This window comes from Gossypium hirsutum, chromosome D10 (genome assembly GCF_007990345.1).
Source record: "Gossypium hirsutum isolate 1008001.06 chromosome D10, Gossypium_hirsutum_v2.1, whole genome shotgun sequence".
NCBI classification, from domain to species: Eukaryota; Viridiplantae; Streptophyta; class Magnoliopsida; order Malvales; family Malvaceae; genus Gossypium; species Gossypium hirsutum.
Window position 1 is genome coordinate 58,970,155 of NC_053446.1, and position 26,630 is coordinate 58,996,784.

Sequence of the window (26,630 nt, forward strand, 5' to 3'; positions counted from 1 at the left end):
CAAAAAAGATCCTTTTTTGCCCCTAAATTTTGATTTTTCGGTTTAAAATTGAATTTTGAAACATTCAAATCATTGTTTTCCTTATTTGTTTGAAGTAAACACCGGATCTTTTTTTACAGAATTGTCTTATATCATCCTATCATAGGTATAAGTCAGCTCATTCCACTTTTGAGAAGTTCCCTAAAATTTTCCATTTTATTCAATTTAGTCCCTAAAACCTAAATAGTCATATTTTCAAATCTAAGCTTCGTTTTTAAATTCAAATTCAATTTCATCCTTCCATAACATTGAAATATTCTTAAATACAAAAATTTCATGCTAATTTTGAAATAATTACACTTTAGTCCCTATACTCGTAACTAACAAATTATACTTTACAAATTAGTCCCTATTCATCTCTAAGCAGTTTGTCAGCGCGTGGATCTCGAAAAGTTATTCAAAAAAAAATCATCTCAATCGGACAACCGAGCCAAAAGTTATGGCCTTTCAAAGTTTTCCAAGCTAAAAAACATAAACTGTTCATGCCACGTCAGCAAGTCGCGTTGACGTGGACGAGATTTCCTGGCGCGTACCCTGACATCGCGCTGACGTGGACGCGATTTCGAGAAAAATGGACCATTCCGGTAAATAATTAAATAGTTGGCCCATTTCGGTAAATTTTGAAAAAAAAAAAGACTTTTATTGGTAAATTACCCCAAGGTAACGACTTCAAAAGTGCAAGTTTTTTTTACTTGGGGTTTTAGCTTTTTAAGTTTATATTTGACTAAATAACTTGGTATTTAGGAATTATATTATATTTTGTTTTTTTAATTACTCTTTCATTTTTATAAATTTTTTTTCTTCTGATTTTGGGTTTTGGTTCTAGCCGGTTGGGGCATTTGGGCTTGGAATTTAATTTGAGTTTTGGTGTAAAATGAGTTATAGGATATTGAGTTTGAGTTTAGCGTATATTATATTTAATAAGTATGTTAAATCAGTTAACTCGATTTGAAAAATTTTGAAATTCAAAATCGAAACTGGCTAGAAATTACCATCCAAGCTTACATTGAAAATTTATACAAATAAAATCCAGTCGATTCCATCGGTTTAAACAATTTTACTCGAGTTTACACTAATAAAATTAGAGAAAATAAAGTTACACTCATGTATGCTTTTAAGTCCTAACAAGCACAATAAGAAAACATAATGCAAATATAAGAAAATATTGAAAGTGTTATTAATTCAAAACAGGAAAAGACGCTTTTGATCCAATAAATATGATTAATATAAATGTACAGTCAAGATCAAGTCTTTTTTTATCCAATAAATATGATTAATATAAGTGTGTAATGATAATGGAAAATTTTCCATTTAGGTCCCTTTAAAATTTTCATTTAAGCCCTTCAAAGTTTTTAAATTTAAATTTAATAAATATAAAATTGTACTTTGGCCCCCTAAAAATCATAAATTTTGATTTAATCCTTTAAAAATTATAAAGATATAGGCTATTCAAATGGTGGAACTACATTTTTACTATCGTGAAAATTAAAATTTAATTTCGGCCCTCCTAAAAAAATTTTTTACTCAAAAACATTTTTTTAACTAAAAAACTTGGTATTTAGGAATTATATTTTATTTTGTTTTTTTAATTACTCTTTCATTTCTATAAAAAAAATCTGGTTTTGGATTTTGGTTCTAGCCGGTTGGGGCATTTGGGCTTAGGATTTAATTTGAGTTTTGGTGTAGAATGAGTTATAGGATATTGAGTTTGAGTTTAACATATATTATATATAATAAGTATGTTAAGTCAGTTAATTCGATTTTAAAAATTTTGAAATTCAAAATCTAAACCGGTTAGAAACTACCATCCAAGTTTATATTGAAAATTTATACAAATAAAATTGATTCGGTTCGATCGGTTTGGACAATTTTATTCGAGTTTACACTAATAAAATTAGAGAAAATAAAGTTTACACTCACATATACTTTTAAATACTAACAAGCACGATAAGAAAACATAATGCAAATATAAGAAAAATATTAAAAGTGTTATTAATTCAAATTAGGGGGTGATGCCTTATTTATAGGAAAAGACACTTTTGATCCAATGAATATGATTAATATAAATGTACAGTCAAGATCAAGTCTTTTTTATCCAATAAATATGATTAATATAAGTGTGCAATGATAATGGAAAATTTTCTATTTAGGTCCATTTAAATTTTTCATTTAAGTCTTTTAAAGTTTTTAAATTTTAAAATTAATAAATATAAAATTGTAGTTTGACCCCTTAAAAATGATAAAATTTGATTTAATCCTTTAAAAATTATAAAGATATAAACTATTCAAATGATTAAATTACATTTTTACTATCATAAAAATTAAAATTTAACTTCAGCCCTCCTAAAATAATTTTCTTACTCAAACATTTTGTTAAAAAAAATGATATTGTGCCTAATTAACATGACTTAAAAGGCATTTGGAGTCCCGAGTCCCTATAATTTGCCTTTAATTGAAAATCAACTTCAATTTTTTTTTCCTTGGCTAATTTCCATTGTTTTGTGCGCAAGGTGGTGGTGTAAACTGTCTTTAATGCACATGGGTGGAGGCCCAATCATTGTTAATGAAATACGAAATAGTGACTATTTTGTAATTATTTCAAAATTTAATAATTATGGTAATGGTTTAATTTTGTTGAATTGGCCCAAATTTTAATTTTTATCTTTTAAGTATGGAGTAATAAGCTAGTAGACTCTTGTAAGCTTATAGGGTTAAGTAGATTTGAGGGCTTAAAAAGATTTGATTTGGGCTACTCAATTCAACTACATGATATTGTGCTTAATTATATTTTATTTTAAGGTATTAATTATGTCTATTTTTAGTTTTTCATACTCGTTTTATAGTTTATGTTTGAAGTTTCCGACTCCTCCTTCTAACAATGCTACTTCTAAATATTAAACTTGCATTCTCTCTTTGTGTAACGAATTTTGTCATTACACTTTATGTTTGTTGATTAATTATATTTTTTATTTATTAGTGAATTCTCAATCGACCTTTTATTCGAAAAGTATTTATTATCTAATCAAATACATATGTTATTTAATAACAAAATTAGCTCTTAATGTTTACCCATTTTATTAATTTAATTATGTTACACATTATACCAATTTACACTCCTATTTTATCAATTGAAATTAATTTTAAAAGTCACGTACTCATTTCATTTTCATTTCCATTTTCATTTTTTGAAACCTACATTCATTTCCAAATGATTCCATTTATCCATTTCGGAGAAAGCCATAATCATTTCTGAATGTTTCCCATTTCCCTTTTTCTATTCATTTCGTTCATTTCTATTCAACATGCAATTCATTTATGGTTTAAGCGAGCTAGTGGAGGGACCGATTAGACATGTAATTGAGGCTCAAATGATTTATAATTAAGTTTCGACTTTTCGCCTATTAATTTTAAACTCATTTAGTGACGAAGACATTCCACTATAGTATCGTGACTGAGCTCTCCCCAACGACATACCATTACGAAAGCAATTACTCAGTGCTCGTCCAATGACCTTGTTATAACTATGTTACCCTCATAGGATATCTTTGATCTCTTTGGGATAATATCCACTCTCCCAATATGATCTTATTTTATCTCATGGTAATCGTTACATCTTCCTTCATGAAAAGCCAATCACTATCAAATAGTGATCAAGTCATCCATCACAAAAACGGATGACTCGTAGGCACATTTGCTTTTCATCAACCATGTAATGCCAATGAGAGGACATCATTTACCATATTTTGGGCTATGAATTCCACTGTTGTGAATGACGCTACATACTGCAGAATTCATACACCTAACGCACCAGTTTTCGTTTCTTTACCTATTTGAACTCGGGTTTTTACTTACATCAAAGTGTACGAGTCGCGCATACATAGTCCACCTTCTACTCAGAATTTAGGTATACCACACTATAAATGTCATAAGTGAATAAATCCATAAACAGATTTAGGATCTATTCTGCTTGAGTTGTAACAGCCCGTTTTTTAGTGGTGTCGAAAATAGTAGTTTCAGGACCACAAATCTGATGAGTAAGTTCGTATAATTGGTATTTAAATTATATAAGTCAATAATAATTTTTATATTGAATTTTGATTTGATGAATTGAACTAATTGAATTAAAAGTTAGTATAAGTGGTTCGGTTCAAAAGTCAAGTGGTTATTGAAAACGAGGTATTAGGACCCCATTTCCATAATTTAGGGTCGTAAATATTTTCATTAAATATTTACAGAGTCGTATTATAGGTGAATTGAAGTTTAGTCCGGTAATTTTGACGCTTGATTGCTTAATTTAGGCAAAAGAACTAAATTGTAAAAGAGGTAAAAGTTAATTACTATAGATTAAAATTAGTAAAGGGACCAAGATGGCAATTAGACCATGGTAATTAGTAAAGGGACCAAATTGGATTAGATCAAGAATTTCGCTGCAAACTTAAATGTTTTGAAAGTGTAAGTAAAAATATCATCAAACAAATTGAATTTTTACTTAGCATGAGATAGCGTTATCTTTACAAGTCAAATGGATTATGGGTTTTCAAAGAAATTGCAATGGTTTCTCTAGATTCGGCCGGATTTAGAGTGTCACATAAAATCATACAAATATACAAAAACGATTTTTAGTGCAAATATTCAAATAGAAAGCCCAAGGAAGAGTAACATCCAAATTTTTTAAAATAAATTTTATTTAGATTTGAGTTTAATCATATAATGTTCATGTATTTAGGTTGGTGTATATTTTATTATATTTTAGGGTTTGATGTTTAATAATTGAGTATTGTATATATTTGGGTCTAAGTCTTAGTATAACATATTTGAATTTTTGTTTAGCTTTCAAATCATTTCACCCATCAACTGGATCATTCATAAGATTATACACATCAAGGCACATGTAATTCAGACTACACCCGCAGCTTTGAAATGTTAATTAATCAATAAGAAATTGCAACTGTAAATTGGAAAGAGCTAAGACAATTCACTATTGGAATTTTAGAACAAAATTTGGGGTGCATAGCACATAACTTAACAAAAATTTATCACTTATAACTGTCAATTAAACGCATGCACAAGTGCATAATTACCATCAGGCTTCCACATGTCTGCGAATCTTTTTCTTTAGTTTGTCCTGCTCCCGGTATCTCTCTTGCCTTTCTTCTCTCCGACGCTTTCTCAACACCTGTTCATCCTTTGCTCTCTGTGCCTCTACTTCTTTCCGTTTTTGCTCCTCCTTGAGCTTCCGCTTCTTCATCTGCAAATTTAAAGTTATTTTTTCATTAAAAAGCTTCCACTAGCAAAACGCTTTAGCTCGTCAAGGGATGGAAATATAAATATCACACACGGACCTTGTCATTTCTAATCAACTGAAGGTGTTGAACAAGAGCGTGAACTTTCCGTTCATGAGGCTCCATGACAACAGCTCTTCTATCTTCAAGAAGTGGTCGTTTCCGGTGTGGTATATTCTTGGGCTTCGATTCAAACGGGAGATCAGCTTGTAACGCCTTAGGGATCACAAGGGTATTGAATTTCCTTGCCTTTCTCTCAACTGGCTGTAAACATGCACAATAAGAACAGTAAACGTAACAGAAATAGGGATATAGTAGGAACTCATATTAAAACAGAAATAGCATTCATAAATCCAAATAAAGACGACCTTGTAGAAGGAATCCTTGTTAACAGGAATAGAAAGATTGTGTTCTCTCCTCAATTCTGCGACAGTTTTCATTCCTAGCCAGGTCTTCTGACGAGGTTGCAACGAAGTAGTTAATGGATTATAGAACTGAGGAACTTCAACTTGAGTCCATGCACGCAAAAAGACAATGTCACTCATCAAAATTCGATCCTCAAAGGTGCACCTTGCAATTCCTTCCCTAGCTTGCCCTCCCTTCTTTTTGGGTTGATTACCAATCTCTTCCTTTGCTGCCTGAGGAATATAAAATGCCATTAGCTTTTAACTGCTATCTCTTTATGCAGGACATGGATTTATTTGGGTTGTGTTAAGATAGCAGATAATGCTTTAATTACGTCATACCAAAGCAAGATCCTAAGAAGGATTCTTAGGCATGGATATTCTCCACGTTTTACCACTCATCTTTAGAGCAGTCACTATCAGAGAAGACTGGTTCTCAAAAGTAAATGCCATTGGCAGAATCTAAGATAAATAGTCATACAAATCTCAAGATTCTCAAGTCTATATGAACAAAGCATACCTTTTTCACCTGCCCACGGATCCCACTCACAGTTCGAATTGCTGCACCCTCAAACCGAGCTACTTCAAGATCTGAAGTAAACATATCCTTGATGAGGGCTGTTTTCTTGAATATTTTACAGGGGTATCCAACTAGCTTGATTTTTTTCACTATCCGTGCTGCATGGTTGAACTCAAGTACGTATGCTGTTGCTATGATGCGAAATGCCGCCTGTTATGCCAAATAAAAACTGATTAGTGAGTAGTATAAGAAACAGAAAGGAACAATGGAGTGAAAAACAGAACAAAGCAATAAGGGTTTGGAGTCATTCAGGCAACTCCAAGGGGTCAAATTGAAACTCACTCCAAATATACACTGTAAATAGTAGATCTAATAACCCTCTGAAAATAACAAATTGGATAGTGTCGAACATTCAATTTTTTACAATCCATTTCCAACCCTAGATTAATAATTCACACAACTTTAATATCAGAAAGGTTGTTTCTTACAAAGACTAAACATGTACAATTCATTGACTATCAAACTACAGAAGTTCGACAGTACTAGAGGATGGCATTAGATTAGTTAATATCAGGAATGCAATAGCCAAGAATTTTATATACAGCTTCACCTGTGACTTTGGAACAGAAAGCAGCACGGTCAAGGTTGAGTTGCTGGCCTAGTAAAGCGATCAGTTTTGATCTTATAGATGACATTTTGAGGGATCTTGGGCTCCAATCCAAAGCAAGATATGGCAAGGATCATAACTAATAGGATTAAAAACTAGTTCAAGGCTTCAAAAGGGCTTTTCTTGGGCTTCAGGCATAACTACAAAAAAGTTTTACCACTTAAACCTCTCATTGTATTAGAGGCCACATCTAATTTAGTAAAAGAAGAATATTTAATTCTCTGTATAACAATGATCCACCAGAACCAATAAATAACTGGGTGGTGATGTAGGCTTTAATTTCCGATGGTCACCATTTTACCGGCACATCAACAATATTTAAATATTCACCAAACCCAGTTACATATTATATCTTTTTGCTTAAGTTTTAAAAGTACGAAGATTAAATTGGCTATGTTTTTAGGAGAGGGACTAAACTGCCAGACGGTACTGTGAAGACTTCCCAGATTCTTGACTATATTATCACTCACCACCATCCTCACTTGTTCCATATTTTATAAGGATCATAACATGAAAAGTACATAAAATTGAGCAAAGTGACCTGATTGTTAGATAAATTCTGAACAGCAAGCACTCCAGTCTTGGGTGGAGCAAGAGGGCCCCAAAACATAGCAAGGCAATGCATATGTTCTGGAGTATACTTGAGCATGCGATGTCTTCCATTTTGGTCCTCAATGGCATAAACAGGCGTGGTCTGGTAACGCCTCCATCCAATTGAAACAATTATTGGATCTCTAGTCTTCAGCACTTTCTTGTGCCATCTGTGTCGTTTTAGCCTCGTCTGGAAGAAAAAGGAAACCTCTTAGATCATGTATGTTTTACAACAAGATAGAATACAAACACCATACGAATCACAATAGAGACACTATGCACCGGAATGTAGCATAGATTACCAAATTGTTATACTAAATATACCCTGTCTAAATCTCATCAAATTTTATTTCACAACCTTCCTATAGTTTAGATCTATATTTACTTGTTCAATAATGTTTTAGCTCTGAACTCTACTACCAAAACTATTACTAATTGTTAAGATCCAATTTAAAATCACTTGACAATAGGGTTAGAGACAGAACCAGAACATGGGGCCACTGTAAACTCAAGATAGAACCAGTAAGGGATAACACCACTTAAACGTTAGAACTCCAAATCACATTAAACCCAATATCATTAAGTGAAAGAATTGAATATATTACATGGAAAATAAATAATTTTTAAAAACAAGAGAGGTCTAATACAGTGCTAAACATTCAACCTAAAACTAATTAACAATAAGTGGAAAAGTTGTACTCCAAAATTCTAAACTTAACTGATGTGAGATAACACCAATGCTCTAGCTCTTATGAATTTCATTGTTTTATCACACGTGTATATGAACGGAAGCTAGGTTGGTTAATTACATATGCAACTCTCTAGTTTTTTGTATTTTTCACATAGAAAACAAATAGATTCCTGAACTTTTTTAAACAAGTAATAACATTTGAATCGAGAAGTAGCTTTTAACTGATTCAGTGTTCCACATTTTTCGATTTTGGAAACTTATTTATTCTGAATTCATATAATTTATGGTTCAGATATTTACTACAGATATAAGAGCCGTTCTTCAACAAGAAGCACCAATCCTTCGATAAGGCAAACAATCATGAAACAGCACTAGATACTATAATTTCTCCAAAAATCCATTGTAGTAAGTCAAACTCACAAAGTGAAGATATTTAAAATTCCTGAAGACAGTGGTTCAACTAAAATAGTGGAAGAAGCCACAAATTAACATGAGAGATGATATATAACATTTATCCTACATGACGCTAGAACTACAGATTAAGTAAAAATATCTTCCAATCCTTAAAGCGAAAAAGGGGGCACCCATGGGTAGATAAAAACTAGAAAACAGTGCAACATATAGACAGGAGAAAGACTATCATTCAGCAGTACAATAGCACAATATTAATAATCTTAAGTGTCTTCTAACCTGCATGTATCCAACATTTTCCTCACCGAGACCAATTCCTCCAACCAAAATGGGATGACAGGGATCAAAATACTCTATCATCTCAAAAGGAACATCGTGAACTTCTAGCCTTAGATACATTCCTGTTCGGAATCCCTCAATTTCCAATCGGGTAGTCTCATCAAGATCCTCGAGTTCTGCTATATTAATTTGTTTCTGGAGTTCAATCTCTTCTTTCAACTGGAAGAACGAGAAAGATTTAGAGCTTAAACCTAAAAGTTAGATTATAGATCTATCAATAGAAATGCATAGTTACCTTGTCATAATACCCACTGTCATTCGCTTGACTGCGGTGAAACTTTCCCCCATTTTGTACATCAGTTTCCTCTTCCGGTGATTCGGATCCATCATAAGTAATAAAAGTTAAGGTTGCAAAAGAAAGACAGTTTCCCATATATACATCTTACTTAACAGAAATCAAAACTGAACTTTCATTGAGAGAATAAGAATCATGCAGTCCGGAAAAAGGCACAAGTGCGAGCAACAATCTTGAGCATGGATGAGAAAATACAGACAGCAATAGCAGGAGTGCGTACCACATTCAAACCCCCACCCCCTGCCATTAATACAATTTACCAATATAAACAGGAAGAGATGGATCCAAGCAGGCAGAAAATAAGAATATAAATGGCTACATTCAAAGTAGTTTAACTAATAAAAGGATATTGAGCATCAAATTTTGCACGGAGAGCTAGCTTTTTTAACCTCCGCTCCTCAATTGCATCATCATCTTCCTTTTGGATTCCACCATTACTAGAATCATCTTTCTGATGACTCTCATGCTTCTCACCAGTTTCTAAATCTTCAAAGTCACCATCCATATCATCTTCTTCAGTTTTAGCTTCTAACATTTGATTTCTGAGGGCACCTTTAGACCAATCACCAGTGACAAAACGATCACGAATACTCTCATATACTTCTTCCTCTTTCCAGTTCTTAAGTTCTGAAAATTTAGTGGATTTTGAACAGTCCTCAGTGTTGATGTTCCCACCATCTAATCCTTCAATCGAATTCTACAGTAATACAAAATAATATTAGAGTTGATAAAATATAAACAAATAAAATTATCAACAAGATGGCACACTGAAGCATCCATACATGCAAACTTTTGAAATTATAAATCAGTCATGCCTACACGGAGGACACACCTTTGCCCTTTGCCCTTTGGGCTTAAAAAATTCATCTTCATCACTCTCTTCATTCTCACTGTCGTCCTTCACTTCATTAGCGGAAGTGTTTGATGTTGATGCAGATTTCCCATATACAAGCTGCATCAGGTTTATATTCTGTTTTTTAGAGGCCCTTTCCACAAGTGATGCTCTCCACTTTGATATGTTTCCCATGCCATCTTCTAGAAGGACAATGTTAAAATTGCAATTAAAAGCAAAACAAGAACTTGGAGAAAAATATCTAACATGATAATTAACCACTTCTGAAATTAAACTGCTAGAGACACTATCTAGAGACGTCCAATGCTGGGCCCTATCACTCTGACATTTGAAAAGCTAAGTGTGAGCCAGAAAAACAATTTATATTTTTTTAATCAAAATTCAACAATTCAGTTATTTACAACTAAAACAATTTCAGGCCCAGCAACGCTTGAAATATAAATTTAAGCCGAAGTCTGGCTTTAGCAGACTAAGATTATGAGCCCAGCACTGAGTGTATGTGCCTACCCTTGGACAGCTATGCTATTATGTAGCCAAAATTCATTATATTGCTTTATAAAGCATAATTTCTACAAGCATAGCCTATGGCATAACGTCTATTAGTGGAGAAGTATTACACGTGTACAATAGAATATAATATATGAACAGTACCCTCAGACTTCAGATCCTCTTCATCACCATCGGAAAACTCTGAACCTGAACATGACTCGTTATCTTCATTGCTTCTGTCATTTTCACCTTCATCGTTGTCATCGTCGTCATCATCATCATCTTCATCACCTTCATTCTCTTCATCTGTACTCTGCAAGGAAGTTAGTGTAAGAAAAAGGGTTTTCCCAACAATACAACCTCAACAATGCATTGGAGAGAAGGAAAGGATATGATTTCATGACTCTTCCACCTACCTGCTGTGGAACAAAACTATAGTTCTTCAAATACAAGCACAAAGAATAATCACTAAATACCTTGAGATTACTATGATCAACACCGTCTCCAAAGATTGCTTTTCTCCTTTTCCTACCATTGTGAAACTCAACTTGTTCCTTAACTCGACCCAGCCGCTCTGACGCATCTGCATTTCCTTCTTCAAAATTCCTACCTTCACTTTTCAGCATTGCACCTTCTGGAACACCTTCATCTTGATCTGAAGACTCTGAACTATCCAGATCAAACTCACTTTCATCTTCTTCTCCATTAGACTGGTATTGCTTCAAAGGCTCTATATCACGAATTAGCTTTGGTGCTTCATCAGAATCCCTGTTGTGATCTTCAGCTTCCAATGAGCTATTAGGATTCTGACTAAAAAGGGAAATTTTACTCTTTTCCAACTTCTCATCAATTGGGTTCTTTATAGTCTGAAGTGATTTCACCAGGGCCTCACCAACATCTCGTTTATTTCCTATGACGACAAAAAGGAATGGTTGAGATATTATCTAAAGATACCTTCAACAATAGGGCAAAAATTATGAGAAAATGGAAGAGATTAAAAACCTTTATTTGTAGTTCCCCCCATTTCATCAACTTTAGAATACTGAACAAAGTGGTCATTAATGTTTATGTAGACGGCATCTTTGTCATACAAGAGATCCCCAAGTCCAGACATGGGGGCATAAAAAAGTTTTTCTTTGTCACGGAGTCCCTTCTTTTTTGCAGCTGATGGTAAAGGGCAAGGATCAGATAGGCCTGTAACGCCAGCCAAGCTAAAGTCTCCAACACCGGCAATATGGATCTGATCACAGATTGTATATGAAACTTAGGTGCAATAAAACTTAAGTCATTTCCCAGATTGGATAACAATAAAAAGAATTAATTGAAGAAGAAAAAGATCTGTTATCCATATTGAAAGTGAAATCCTAACAAGTCAAGATGATATTTATAACTTTGTTTCCATGTAGAAAGTCAAGTTCAATTTTATTGATAAAAACGCAAGTCGTGAACACTGGTACTAAATGGAACAAATAAATGAAAACAAGCATGTAACACCAGCCATACAGAATGCTTGCAAGAACCAAATCCATCCTAAGAGCTTTCACCCTGGTGTACTCAGAACTTTAGCACTATTTAAAGATTGCAAATATCAGATGCCAGTGTTTGGATAATTATTCACCTGAATTAGATTTCACCCTAAAATACAAATCAAATTCATAAATCAACATACCAGTTGTGGTGGATATATAATAAAGAAAATACTGAATTTCACCCCAATAAGTTGACATGACATGTAACTCACAGAATAGAACAAAGAAATAAGGAACAGAACAACAAATTAGCAAACACTAATTAACATGAGCATAGTAGAAGCACAAGGTCATATCATTAACTAAAGAAATGGGCTTGGAAAAAATTATCCAAAAGAAAATATATGGATTGACAGGTTATTATCAAGGCAGAGACATCCCTAGTGAACCAATCTTGGGACTAAACATGATTCACTCTTTTAAACATTAAGATCATCAACTACAGTGAGGATGCTTCCATCCATGGGAAACTTGACACTGATACGATATGAGGCTACCACAACCAAGTTAGCGAGGAGCCAAGGTTATTCTAGCAATATCACAAGCTAAGAAACCATATGATTCTTGTAAAAGAAAAAAGGTAAAGGCTGGAGCACGTGCAACCTCAAGTTCTAGGGCATAATGGCAATGGATGAGGCCATCTTTTATGGCAACTATATAGCCTTACTGAAAAAATATGGCAGAATCTTCACTGGTAAAATCTTTTAAATCTTTAAAAATACCCAACAGTTTAACATGCAGCATAGCAATGATTGTTAGAAAGGATTCAAAGGGCATACCTTAGTTCCCTTTTTCAAATTACAACCTCGCAGATAACCGTAAAGCGTAACATTCCTATCACATTTACTGTTCATTTGCACTCTCTCAGGGGGAGTAACATCTTCAAAACGGTCAACCAAGATATACGGATGAGAAGTCCTCCACGATAAAGGAGGGAACTTCATAACAGATATAAATCTTGCAAGATTGTGAACTTCTCGCTTGGGATACCTGTTAGATAAGAGGGAGAAGCAACAATAAATCTCACAATTTAACTTATTAAAGTACACTGCCACGGAATTTCACAGTTGAGCGTAGTCAAAATAGAATCTTAGGTAGGATGCTTACTTCCCGTGAATGAGACCAGATAAATAAAACAATTTAGCTCCATCATATATTTCTGTCCAGAAACGGTGTTTGAGACGCTGTTTTGTTTTCTTTAGTTTCTTTACGTCCTTAAACTTATCAAGGTGAGTAAGAACTCCCATCACCTTTGGAAAACCATGAACTTGCAATATGTTAAGGAATTCAAATGTTTCCTACAAAATACCAAAAAGCATCTAAAACATTAAAAACTCTCACTAAATGGAACTTGACATTCAAAGAGAAGATTTATAAAAATAATAATTTTCAAAGAAGCAGATTGCCATCTTCTAAAAGTAAAAGCTATGGAAAGCATAACAAAAATATTCAGTATCTCACCATTTCAAAGCCGTAACTTCCATCAATTAGAAGCAATGCTAGATCAGCAAACTTTGCAGCATCAATCATACCATTGATATCATTTGGACACTCAACAAACTGCAAGCGCCGTTGCTTGCCTAACAAGTTCAATGAATCCCACATCAGACAAGGGAGCCTCAACTCCACTACTTTTCTAAACAAGATAAGTACATATAAACAACTACTAAAATTTAGGGAGACATCAACCTGATACTATGGTTATTGGTCCTCGAACATCAGGTAAATTATGCTTTGTGTAATGCTTTACGAGAGTCTTGATTAAAAGAGACTTTCCAACCTGCAACGAGTAAAACGTTCAACAATAGTTAACAATAATCATGGAAAAAGACTTCTAGATGTTACCACATAGAGTTAATTGTACACACCCAGACAGACAGATAGACAAATTACTAAGTCGGTAAAAATCTGAAACTAAGCATCAAATGGCATTTGGAACAAACAATTTCCAAGGTTTTCTAGGCTGCAGTTCTATCTTCAAGATTTCTCTACTCGATAACGTCAAACATAAATAATTCCGAAGTCAGCACTTTAAAATCTACATTAGTCTCTTATTTCTTGCAAATTACATCAATATTGATACAAAATTCTTCCCTCCCCCTCTTTTCTCTATTCAAAGGTTTCTTCACCCTTTCTTTATAACACATATTACAAGGCAAACATATGCTATCCTTAACATCAAAGCTCCTCACAGAACTATGAAATAGTGAAATCTCAAATGAGGAAATTAGGACATCCTCAAATTAAAATTTCAATCCAATATTAGGCTAAACAGCACCGTTTCTCCTTCAGCAACAGCTCTCAATAAAGTATATATATTTCATTGGTCCAGGATGTTAGAAAAGGACTTTATATTTCCTTATAATTTTCTTTTACACTCAACGTAACAGGCAGATCTGATTCAAATGGAACCACCTCTTTTTTAACCTAGTTCTCATGGTGACAAACCAATTTAGACATCCTAAAAGGACAATTAAATTTAAAAACTCCTCTGTTCCAAACAAGAAAATATCAATTACTTTGGTTCCAAAATATAACAAAAAAATAGAGAATAATCGTGGAAGAAATTTACCTGAGGAGGCCCCTGCACCACGACCACAAATGGAGGCAGCTCGCCATAAGAGCGATCGATAACAGGAAGATGAAGCCTACGTTGTTCTTTTTCAACGGCACGCGATTGCAAACGCTTCGCTTTTGCATTGGAACGAAAAGCAAATGCCTAATATATACAACGAAAGATTAATTTAAAAGGCCGAAATTAGCTAAAGCCGAACAGCAAATTAATAGCAAGTAAAAAGGAGTAAAACAATGGAACCTTAGGATTTTGCTGCTTCTGGTCGGAGTTTTGATCCTTGTTTTTGGCTTTGGTTTTCTTTTTTGCAGAGGCACCCGAGTGGCGAGAGCGGTGAGCCTTGTGAGACTGCCCATCAGCGCCACTATCCATGGCCATGGCAGCTTCTTGGCGAATAGAAAGGTAACTGGCAGAAATATGTTTGTTACTACTAATTGTGGCTACCAATTGCAAAACAAGTAGAGACTCAAGTAAGACGGCACGGGAAAATCCCCTCGTACCAGTGTCGTACTGGTGCTCGACACGGAAACGCCGCCGACACGGCCGGATACGTACCGAACACACCTTGAAGAGTGTCAAAAAAGGACACTCCCGGACTTTACTTTGGCCTGAATCAGAAACGGAAAAAAACCCATATACAAGAATAGAACTTTGGTAAACAGATAAAAAGAACTTTAACATTTAATCGTGATAATTTATGGGATTTTTAACATACCTGTCTTCTTTGGAGTCGATTTGCTTATATGAAGATGATGATGCTGGGGCTTTTTTTTGCAGAGAATGAAATACAACCGTGGCAACCAGTTGCAAAACAAGTAAAGACTAAGTGGGACGGCACTAGCAAGGAGATAAAGTTCAAGAGGAGAGGGCAAGGTTACCTAAGGGGTATTGTGTTAGGATGTTAGGTTTTAGTTACTATATTTATCTATTTGTATGTAGTTGGTACCTTTTTCTTTTAGGGTAAACTATAAAAATAGTTATTTTTGTTTGTCTCAGATTACATTTTAGTCATTTATGCTTGAAACGTTACGTTTTAGTAACTTATGTTATTGTTTTGTTACGAAGTGGTCACTCTACCATTAAGCTCCGTTACCTCCCTAACGACGATCCTACGTGGCAGTCCAAATGGGTTTTAATAAATTCAATTTAGACTACCACATAGGACATCCAAGTTAGCATTTAAAACCCATTTGGACTGCCACGTAGGACTGTCATTAGGGAAGTAACGGAGTTTAACGGTAAAATGACCACTTCGTAACAAAATAATAACGTAAGTGACTAAAACGTAACATTTCAAACATAAATGACTAAAATGTAATATGAGGCAAACAAAAGTGACTATTTTTAAATTTACCCTTTCTTTTACCTAGTTGATACTTGAAATTGTATTATCTCACTCAAATAGGTACTTTCATATTAACAGCATTAATTTATGCTAACATGACATTGTTAACTAATCAAATTGTGACACACGGCAGGCAACCTTTTTAATATGATACATGTCATCCATAAATTAAAAATCATTAAAAGTATATAAATTAATTAAAATATAATTTGTTTTTCACATCAATAATGAACTTGGACAAATTACTGTTCAAATGCATTTGAATCTAGACAAACATTTGTCTAAATTCATTCTAGATGTATTTTTTAACAAATTTATATTTTTTTTATTTTTATAAAATATTAGTTTTTATGTTATTGTTTTGAAAAGTATGTAAATATAAAATTATAAAATATATAAAAGTCTATAATATTTTGAAAAATATATAAATTTTAAATTAATAAAAAATGAAATATATAAATATATTAAAGAACTAAATTTTTATAAGTTTATAAAAATATATAAATACATGAAAGAACTAAAAGACACGTCTAAAACTAGATAAATAGTTGTTCAGATGCATTTCAATATGGATAACCATATGCCTAAGTTTATTCTTGAAGCAAAAACTTTTTTAATTTGAAAATAATAATAATTTGATATTTTATAAATAAATAAAAATGTAAACTTGCTAAAAATACATCTAGAATGAATTTGGACAAATGGGTTTATTAATTTATATATTTTTAAATATTTTTATTTATTTAATTTATGTTTGACATACGACATACTGAGAGGCTACCACGTGTCATCACTATATCGACTATCAGTGTCACGTCAGCATAAACTAATAATATTAGTGTGGAAGTATCAACTTAGGTGACGAAATATAAGTTTAAGTACCAACTAGGTATAATAGACAAATTCAGGGGCAAAATATATATTACCTCTATAATTTTTAATTTTTGATGTTTATATAATTTTAATATTTTATTATTTTAATTTAGTTTGGGTTTTAATCAAGTTTAATTTGGGTTTTGGCTTAGGTTTAGTTGGTATTACTAACCTAATAGGTTTGGGTTTATATATAAATATATAATCATATTTAATATATGTAAAGACGATTAATTTGATTTAAATATTTTTGGATTTCAAAATCGAAATTGAATTGAAAACATTAAATTGATCAATTGTCTGATCCAACCTTAAATCAAACAAAAAACCAGAATTAGTATAATTTAATCGGTTTCCATTATTTTTACAAATACTTAAGATGGGTTGGGATGGGCGATTGGGTGCGTTGCGTTTAGCTTACTCTTTGTCTCACGTTACAGTATCGCTACAGTATCTAATTTCACTGCCACCGCTATTTTTACACTAACCGCAAGTAAACGCACCGCCCATCCAAACCCATCCTTAAATTCAACTTTTCAAACCAATCCAAAAAGGAAAAAAATTCTAAAAAAAAATAAACATAGGAATAATCCAAGTAGAACTACAAACTAAATTAACAAGCTTTTAATTTATCCAAGTTCTTACTCTTCTTTTCACCCTTAACAAAAATTCTGTACCTATTTAATAAATTCTCAATTTATGATTCAACTTCAGTTTCGAACGGTTCGCTCCAAAATCATTTTTAACTCGTGTCTAATTCACTACATTGATCTAACCATTTGATCTAATTCAAACAACATCATATCTTATAAATAAACTCAAAAACAAATGTGTTTAAGAATAAAATCAAAATGAAATTGACTCGAAATTAAACATAATTATTTTAATATATTATTTAAACGTAAAGTTTATGATCTATAGTTAAAAGAATTGAATTTTCAGATTAAATAAAAATTATCAATACATATTTTAAAAACCGACTACGAACAACTTAAATGTATCATTTAAGATGCTCATGGACAATTTGAGATTAGACAGGCCGATGTATACTTGTCCAAGCTTGACTCAATTTGAAATATGGGCCTCAAATGTTATCCGAATCCATTTAAGTTCGCCTATTATTTAATATGATTATTTTATTTAATAAATAATAATTATATATTTTTTATTATGGTTATATGCTTTTTCCTCTTTTATTAAGCTTTTAAATATATGCAACTTAATAGTTTTTTTTGTATTTATATTATAATATAGTATATGTAATTTCAATTTGATATAAGTTACACTATATATATATATAAATATATATTATAAATTTGAAAATGGTCTGGTATTATTCGGGTTCTGAATGTTAGAGTCCCAAACTTATTCTATATTTTAAATGGTTCTCTCTTTTTTTACCCAACTCAAAATTTTAAATTTAATATTTTCATCTAAGCTTTCTCAAATATTAGATATACCTTCAAATGTAGAGGGTAGACCAATCCTTAAATAAATTTATTCAAATTAAAATAAAAACAAAAACAAAAAAATTTATAATAACATTAAAACTTGAAAAAAAGAAGGTTTGTAAAATAAAAAAAAGACTAAAATGACATTAAAACTTTAAAAAATGTCAAATTCATATATTAGTCCCTATACTTTACAAAAGTTATGATTTAGTCCATATACTTTAATTTGATCCATTTTAGTCATTGTACTTTTTGAATTGGTCAATTTTAGTCCATGCACTGTTCGAATTCTAAAATTTTAGTCTTAACCCAAACAACATCAATTAAATTCGTTTGGTTAAATTCAATTATTAATCTTATTATTAGGAGATAATGGGACTAAGTTTGGGGGGCTAGTAAAATTTTCAAAAATTTTAGAAGTTTAAAAAGATTTATTTTAAAAAAATTTGGGGTCTAAATAATTTTTTTGTGAGATTAATGAGAATTTCCAAAAATTTTAACAGAGCTTGATTAAAATTTTCAAAAATTTGAAGGGGCCTAATTAAATATTTCTAAAAACTTCAAGAGAGAAATGAAAATTTCCAAAAATTTTGACGGACTTAATTAAAATTTTCTAAAATTTTCAATGGAGAATTCAAAATTTCCCATTTTTTTGGAGGAACCATACTGGTCTGCCTCTGAGCCGTGTACTATGCATATAGTTGTAGATTAATCCCTATTCTCCTATTGGATCATTCTAAATTCTTATATTTTTCAAATTTTGAACTTTTAGTATTGATGCAAATGATAGCTACTGTAACATCTCTAACCCATATTTGTCACCAAATTAGGGTTAGGAGGCATTACCATGCATAATTCCACTCAAAACAGACATAAATTAAAACTTGATAAAACTTAAACCATTATTATATTTAAAATATATGGACTCCCACTATTACAAAATACAACTTACAATTTATTAATCTAGTTTTTACATGCCATAATTAAAATTTAAAAACAAACATTTTAAATACCAAGACTACGGATAGGGTGATGATCTTGCTGACGATTCCCGAACTTGAAGCTTGATCTTTAATAACTATAAAACAAAAGACATAAACAAATAAAATAAGCTATTATATTACATAAATATCGAATAATTTTCTTACTCTATAAATAAACATTGAAATCTTCACATATGCTATTAAGTGATACACTGAATCAAATATACGTATACATCAAGATATAACCCAATAATTACTTTTATATATATATATATTCTTTAACATCTAAAAACCGAATATACAAATGTATATTTATATAGCAGAACACATCTTTATTTGTCAAATTATAAATCACTGAATTTAAAGAGATTTAATAAATACACTTGTAAACATATATATATATGCGAAATGCATACATATTTACATACATAAATATACTTCACAAACATATGAAGGTTTATTAAGCTCATACTTTTCTCATAAATAGTTAATAAAGATATATGTGTTCTTACCAGGTACATTTATTCATTATAAATATAAATGCATTATCCACCTTTCATAATCTATCACATTTGTCTGTATATTAATCATAAATAATCAAATACTTCCATAATCAAAAATTCCTTGCAGATGATATGTATACCTGTTTAAGATTCAATATGCACATAGATATATTTCTTCAATTTCTTAAACAAATCACACATATATCAATTTGTATATACCTTTCAATTTCATTTAGTAATTCCAGAGATATAAACACAAAATTTATCAGTAATCTATACCGAATAGAAATATAAACTTCCTCAATTACTAAAATCTATTCAATTCACATATTTAGACAAATTCACCAGCAATTAGCCTACTAGGTTTCAGAAACCCGATTCAATTCACCGGTAATTAGCCTGCTAGACATAAAATCCGAATAACTCCACCGGCCTTAAGCCTGCTAGGTTTTAAACCTGAAAGTTTCATTTCACATATACAAAGGACTTTCTCAAATAATTCTTTACAACAACCACATATTCGTGGTACACCATAATAAGATTTTGTAAATTTTATCTTTAATTCTGCTCAAACATTTAATAATTTCATAAACACTCACACATATATATATCCTGCTACTTAACTAAATTTAATACAAAACTTTACATATACTTACACTTAAACGAAATAATTATATATGTTACCTATTCGATATTTCCATTTATATATAAATATACTTAACATTTAAACTTTAAAATATGTTCAGTACTTATTCGAAAATATACATATATACTTCAATCCACATAGAGACATTCATTCGAAATTATTTAAGCATATACAATATATATACCCTTAATCAAACTCAAAGATTATACTTAATTATACATATACATATTCGAAAATTGTTTTTGCAATTATAGCCCTCATATCATCAAATATTTCCAAATGAAGTTTCAAACATATAGTTATACATATATATAATTATATCCATCTATGCACCATTCTTAACTACATTTAATCCCAAAACTTAATTTGACTTATATTCATATAGTCGAATATAAGTGTACACATATAAGCCATCCATATATCAAACTTAATCAATAAAAGTATTTTTTTTTACTATAACTTAACATAAAAATACAATAGATATTCACACACACACACACATATTGATTTACTAACATTAAATAGTTAGCCAACTTACCTCGGACGAAGAAAAATCGAAGTCGGACGATTATTCGACTACTTTTGCTTTTCCCTGACCTAATTTCGATTTCTTTGTTTCTCTATTTAAATATATTCAAAATGAGCTAATTTAATTATTAACACATTCAATTTAATCCAAAAATACATAAATGGGAAAATTACCATTTTGCCCTTGATATTTACATTTTTTTCAATTTAGTCTCTATTGCATAAAACACAAAATTTGCCCATACCACAAAAGAGCCGAATATTCATGGTTCTCATACAAGTCCACACATTTCATTTATTTCACATTTTAACCCCCATAAATTTAAATTTTACAATTTAGCCCTAAATATTCGATTTCACCAAAAATTCAAATACAAAACATATTAATCTTTCACCTATCTTTCATATTTCATCAACAACTAACAAAAAGCTCAAGTATTCATCAATGGTAAAACTCAAAATCACCATCAAATTCTAAAATTAAAACATGGGCTAAATAGTACACGAAACAACGATCACAAAAACATAAAAATCGTAAAAAACCGGGACCAAAATATACCTCAATTAAACCAAGCAATTGTCGAAACCCTAAATTGTTTCAAAAAAAAATTGTCGAAACATGGTTGAATTATTCCTAACTTAGTTTCGGCTTTGGAGAAGATGAATGACACAAATTTTGACTTTATTTTAATTATAAACCTTAATTTGTTAACTGACCAAATTAACCTTATTATTATTAATTTATAAAACATATATACTAAAATTAGTAATGTAATATGCCACCACTAACTAGTTTATGGACTAATTACTATTCAACTCCTTCCACTTTAAAAGACAACCTCATTTGAGTACTTTTAAAATTTAACCTCTAAATTCTTATTTTACGCAATTAAGCCCATTTTATCAAATTGAGCCTTCAAACTATCAAATTTTCACACGAAATTTTCACACATATAACTTAACATGCAATAGACATTAAAAACATTATAAAAATATTTTTTGGCTAGGATTCATGGTCTCGAAACCACTCTGTCCGATTAGGGTCAAAATTGGGTTGTTACAGCTGCTAATCCATTAACTGAATTTTTAAAGAGTAATAAGTGAAAATAACAAGTTGATGTAACATTATATATATGATAATATGTTTGTCATATTAGATTTTTAAAATAACAGAACCTAATGAATTTAACAATTATCATTTGATAATGACTGAAATTTAAAAATTTAAAAATTAAAGAAACTAAAAACAACCAAATTAAACTACAAAAACTAAATCTACAACTTTTTCAAAGTAAAGAACTAATAGCAAAAATTCACCTTAAAAAACACACAACCTAAAACAAAGCTCACCCAATATTTTGTAATGTTGAATCTTTTTGCTCGACATATTGTTTACACGGTTTTGGATTTGTAGATATTCTTTAAAAAACAATTTAATATTTATAAAAATTACTTACAAATATCAATTAAACAATATTAAACAAATTATCATAAACAACTGTAGTTTAATATGCAATTGTATACATAAAAATTTGATTTGATCCAATTCTTGTGAATTATTAACACAAATATTTATATATTGCATACATAAATAATTATATTTATCCAATACAAAAATAAATTGATGTATTTGTTTCTTTAAATGTATATGATTAAATCAAAATTAAAATTTCAAGTAAACATTTGAATTACAATTAGAGTTTCACGTGTATAATTGCACCAGATTAAGGTTCATGTATACAATTACACATTAAATCAAAGTTCACGTCCAAATACATTAGTATATTTCTGTTGATTTCCATTTAATAAAGGGTAAACTATCAAAATAGTTACTTTTGTTTGCCTTAGGTTACATTTTAGTCACTTATGTTTGAAATGTTATGTTTTAGTCACTTACATTATCGTTTTGTTACGAAATGTTCACTCTGTTGTTAAGATCTGTTACTTCCTAAATAGCAACTCGAAGTGATAGTTAAAATGGATTTTAAATGCCAATGTAGATGTCTAGCAGGGATGAGAAAAGTTAAAAAATTTTTTATGAAAATAAAATACAAAATTTTTCCTTAAAACCCAATTTTCTTCTGTTTAAAAAGAAGCAACAGTTGGGGGATTTTTTTTTTACCATAAGAGAAGAGAAGTGAAGAGTAGAACGACTGAGAAGAAGAGGAAGAAGAAATTGATGTATCAACCTCTATACATGCTTGTTATTGTGGTTGCCCACAATATACAAATAAATAAAGATTAAGCATGTTTTTTTCGTCTGTCACATATATAGAAAAAATATGAAAAGATGGACCACATTTTTGCAAAAAAAAACCCCATAATATTTGAACCCAAAACCCAGGTAAAGAACAAAAAAAACTCATTACTTATTGTAATCTATGCTTGGACCCTCTATTTGATCGATCTTTTGTTCTTCCATGTTGAATAAAAAATCAAATTGAGTGCTTCATCAATTGATTAGATTTTTTTTTTGATTAAACAAAAATGACTATGAAAATGGATGGTTTTTTTTAGTCAAAATGAAAACGAGAACTACAATAAAAAGGAGACCAAGGGCTCTTTTTTTCGAGTTTAATGATTAATCTGATGCATTGGTTTTGATTATTTCGAGAAACTAAATTACTATATTCCTTTAATTAATTTAGAAAATTTAATTAATTAATTTACTTGGTTAGACATTCACGTTGGTATTTAAAACTTATTTTATTTGCCACGTCAGACTGTCGTTTGGGAGGTAACAGATTTTAACGGCAGAGTGACCATTTCGTAAGAAAACGATAGCAAAAGTAACTAAAATATAACATTTCAAATATAAGTGACTAAAATGTAATTTAAAACAAATAAAAACAAATATTTTAATAATTTACCTTTAATAAAATGATATCGTCATCTTAATAAAATTGTCTTCATCATCACTTAAGGTTGAAGAAATAATCAAAAGGTTTTATACAACTTTTCAGTATATATCAAAATCATTCTCATCAATAAGAGTTAGCTCCTCAACCACTCAATCTTACATAATATCAATATTCTCAAATTTAATAAGATTTATTTATTTTTTCCTCTTATTAAACAACAAAGAAAGTTTAAATAATAGTTCATGAAACTTAATTTGGAATTTATTAGGTTTGCACAACCAATCCAATTAAATATGATGGAAGTTGACTCTTATGATTGGCGGCTTCTTTTTTATAAATACTCACAGTTTCATCCTTCCTCATCATCCAAAATTCTCTCAAACTTTTCAAATCTCAAACACTCCAAAAATTTTGTAACTTCTTTACTTATTTTGCGGGGTAAAATGGCCAAACACATTGTCAAATATGTTTTCAATATGGTAAACTCTCCAAGTCAATTCTTTTCATTTTTTTTTTAAATTTTGTGGAAATATTTTTAAGAATTTTTAAAATTATTTTTTGTGATTTTTAATACTCAAAAGATCGAATTATTCAAATTTGACATAATTTAAATTCTTAGTGCTCGATGGTTGGATAGGAGAATGCTTGAGGGATGTCGATTTACATGTGCCAACAACGATGGTGATGTTCAATATCATTTTAGAGTTGGTTGTTGCCTTGCTGGAAAGATGAAAATCGAAAATATTTACTTTCCATTCAACGACCATCATGCTCAAATACGTCACTTTAAAAATTAACCTTTTAATTGACAGGGAGGCGATGGTCATAGCTTGTGGCATTGATCTAGAGTACAAGTGCGACTGATTGTTGAGTGCTATGTTGTTAAAGGAGAAAGCAATGAAGGATTTAGATGGGTATTGAGTGAAGTGCTTATGGTTGGATTGCTTTGTCTTCACAAAAGCATTTGGTATCATGAGAATCAACTAAAAATACTTCAACCCCAAAAGATTAAATCTCATCGGTATAAGCTGGACCTTTTTTATCAACAACAGTAAGGATGGGTTTGGATGGGCGATTGGGTGCGGTGCGGTGCGTTTAGCTTACTTTTTGTCTCACGCTACATTATCGCTACAGTATCTAATCTCACCGCCACTGCTGTTTTTACACTAACCGCAGGTAAACGCACCGCCCATCCAAACTCACCCTAAATGTCTTTGACATTTTTGAGTAAAAAAATGAGAGAATGAGCTCAAAGAGAGTTGCTTGCTAGTTCGATTAGTTGATTGTGGCTACCATTGCTTGTTGATACTAATGTTGATGGAAACAAGTTTTTTTTTTTTTTTTTTTTTGCTATTGAACTTGAATTAGGGTGGGTTTGGATGGGTGATTGGGTGTGGTGTGGTGCGTTTAGTTTACTTTTTGTCTCACGCTACAGTATCGCTACAATATCTAATCTCACCGCCACCGCTGTTTTTACACTAACCGCAGGTAAACTCACCGCCCATCCAAACCCACCTTTGGGGTTGCTTTTATTGTTTGTTCTTTCTTTTATTATTTATTATTATAACATACAAATGATTTTTTTTGAACATATATGTGACGGTGAATTGTCTTTCGTTTGTTACTTAATATTTCCCAAACTTTAAATGGTATTTCTAATACATTGTGTTTTAATTATTGATGCTTTTTCTTGCCTTAATAGTTGATTCGATGGTTCAAATTCATACTTGAGTGTGCAGATTAAGGGGAGTGTTAAGTTAATTTTTTGTACTTTGATATGTTGCTAAGCTTTTGTTCAAAAATGTCAACTGGGAATTTGTTAGTGCAAGTTATAACTCTGTCAACCACAATACTAATTTCCAAGTTATGAAAAAGATGACAAGACATTATAACTTACCTTATTTTATTAGTATATTTTGACCAAATTTGATTGGACAATTATTTTTTTATTTTCAAAGATTGTTAGCAACATATTTGTGAAGAATTTGAGTGGAAGAATGAAGACAAATAAGGAATTAGAATATCCGATCTTTAAAAGAGTTTAATTTTGAGAAAATCTCATGATATTTTACGAAATCGTTTTTAAATGAATATTTTAGAAGAATTAGTGATTGTATCTGATTGTGTCTCAACAAGCCTTTTATCACTTATTATAATGTACGATTTATTTAGGTTAGATGCACAAATGAGAGAGCACATTACTTATTCAATTAAAAATTGTTTTTGAGTGCTACAATTGTAAGTAAATTGAAAATTCAAGAGGAAAAATGAATCATAAAGTGGTTTGATTACAATGTTAAAAAAAAAAAGTCTCTCCTTAAGATGTGGTGTATGTATCCTATAACAATGATGGAGGTTGAGTATATCTACACTCTTAACAATGTCTATAGCTTGATCAAGAGGGGTGTAGAGTTAAAAAAGCATCTCTGATAACTTCGTCTATATGAGTGTGGCAATAAGGTTGCTTCCGAGAATTAGGGCTTATTTTTTAGAACGCTCGTTATAATCGGGAAAAAAAATGACCATGATGTGATGACTTTATGAATCTCATTGCGATGCATTGGAAATCTGTGCACGTGACATAATACTTTGTTTCCTTAAAATAACTTCAGTTTATGACTTAGTTCACTATTGGTGCTAAAGCAAAGATTGTTGACTACTAAATATAGATTTAAGTCGTTGGCACCTGCCATATAAGTGGTGCCATTAAAGTTTTGAACTATGGATAAATTTTTTAAAAAATTATGAATTAATTTTG

General features: G+C 31.1%; 1 protein-coding gene and 1 long non-coding RNA gene across 5 annotated transcripts; both read right to left on the reverse strand.

Annotated features, from left to right (window-relative positions):
• Positions 1-4,994: 4,994 nt before the first annotated feature.
• Positions 4,995-15,585, reverse strand: LOC107915700 (ribosome biogenesis protein BMS1 homolog). 4 transcript variants are annotated; one of them, XM_041103449.1, is made up of 20 exons: positions 15,398-15,585; positions 15,238-15,290; positions 14,926-15,088; positions 14,683-14,829; positions 13,800-13,890; positions 13,572-13,690; positions 13,218-13,408; positions 12,890-13,100; positions 11,584-11,821; positions 11,058-11,491; positions 10,744-10,894; positions 10,072-10,274; positions 9,590-9,936; positions 9,180-9,276; positions 8,885-9,103; positions 7,454-7,693; positions 6,246-6,455; positions 5,690-5,959; positions 5,382-5,585; positions 4,995-5,287 (listed from the first exon to the last, which is right to left on the reverse strand). In XM_041103449.1, exons 3-20 carry the CDS (start codon positions 15,058-15,060, stop codon positions 5,123-5,125), a joined length of 3,672 nt encoding a protein of 1,223 aa, XP_040959383.1. In that variant the 5' UTR covers positions 15,061-15,088; positions 15,238-15,290; positions 15,398-15,585; the 3' UTR covers positions 4,995-5,122. The 4 variants fall into 4 exon arrangements, with proteins under 4 accessions (XP_040959383.1, XP_016700317.2, XP_016700314.2 ...); XM_016844828.2 differs by having other exon boundaries at positions 10,072-10,271; positions 15,183-15,290; XM_016844825.2 differs by having other exon boundaries at positions 15,183-15,290.
• A 3,656-nt stretch (positions 15,586-19,241) lies between these two features.
• LOC121222505 (uncharacterized) lies at positions 19,242-21,660 on the reverse strand. The gene is made up of 2 exons (XR_005919826.1): positions 21,571-21,660; positions 19,242-19,429 (listed from the first exon to the last, which is right to left on the reverse strand). It is a non-coding gene; the product is annotated as an uncharacterized lncRNA (long non-coding RNA).
• Positions 21,661-26,630: the final 4,970 nt, after the last annotated feature.

What these genes read in the sequence shown, in the direction of transcription:
- LOC107915700 (XM_016844827.2), bottom strand. Translation starts at nt 15,060, where the DNA reads ATGGCCATGGATAGTGGCGCTGATGGGCAGTCTCACAAGGCTCACCGC. An exon ending in CCAAAGGGCAAAGGGCAAAG is followed by an intron (nt 9,937 to 10,071) that starts GTGTGTCCTCCG and finishes GTATTACTGTAG; the next exon opens with AATTCGATTGAAGGATTAGA. An exon ending in AGTTGATTAGAAATGACAAG is followed by an intron (nt 5,288 to 5,381) that starts GTCCGTGTGTGA and finishes TTAAATTTGCAG; the next exon opens with ATGAAGAAGCGGAAGCTCAA.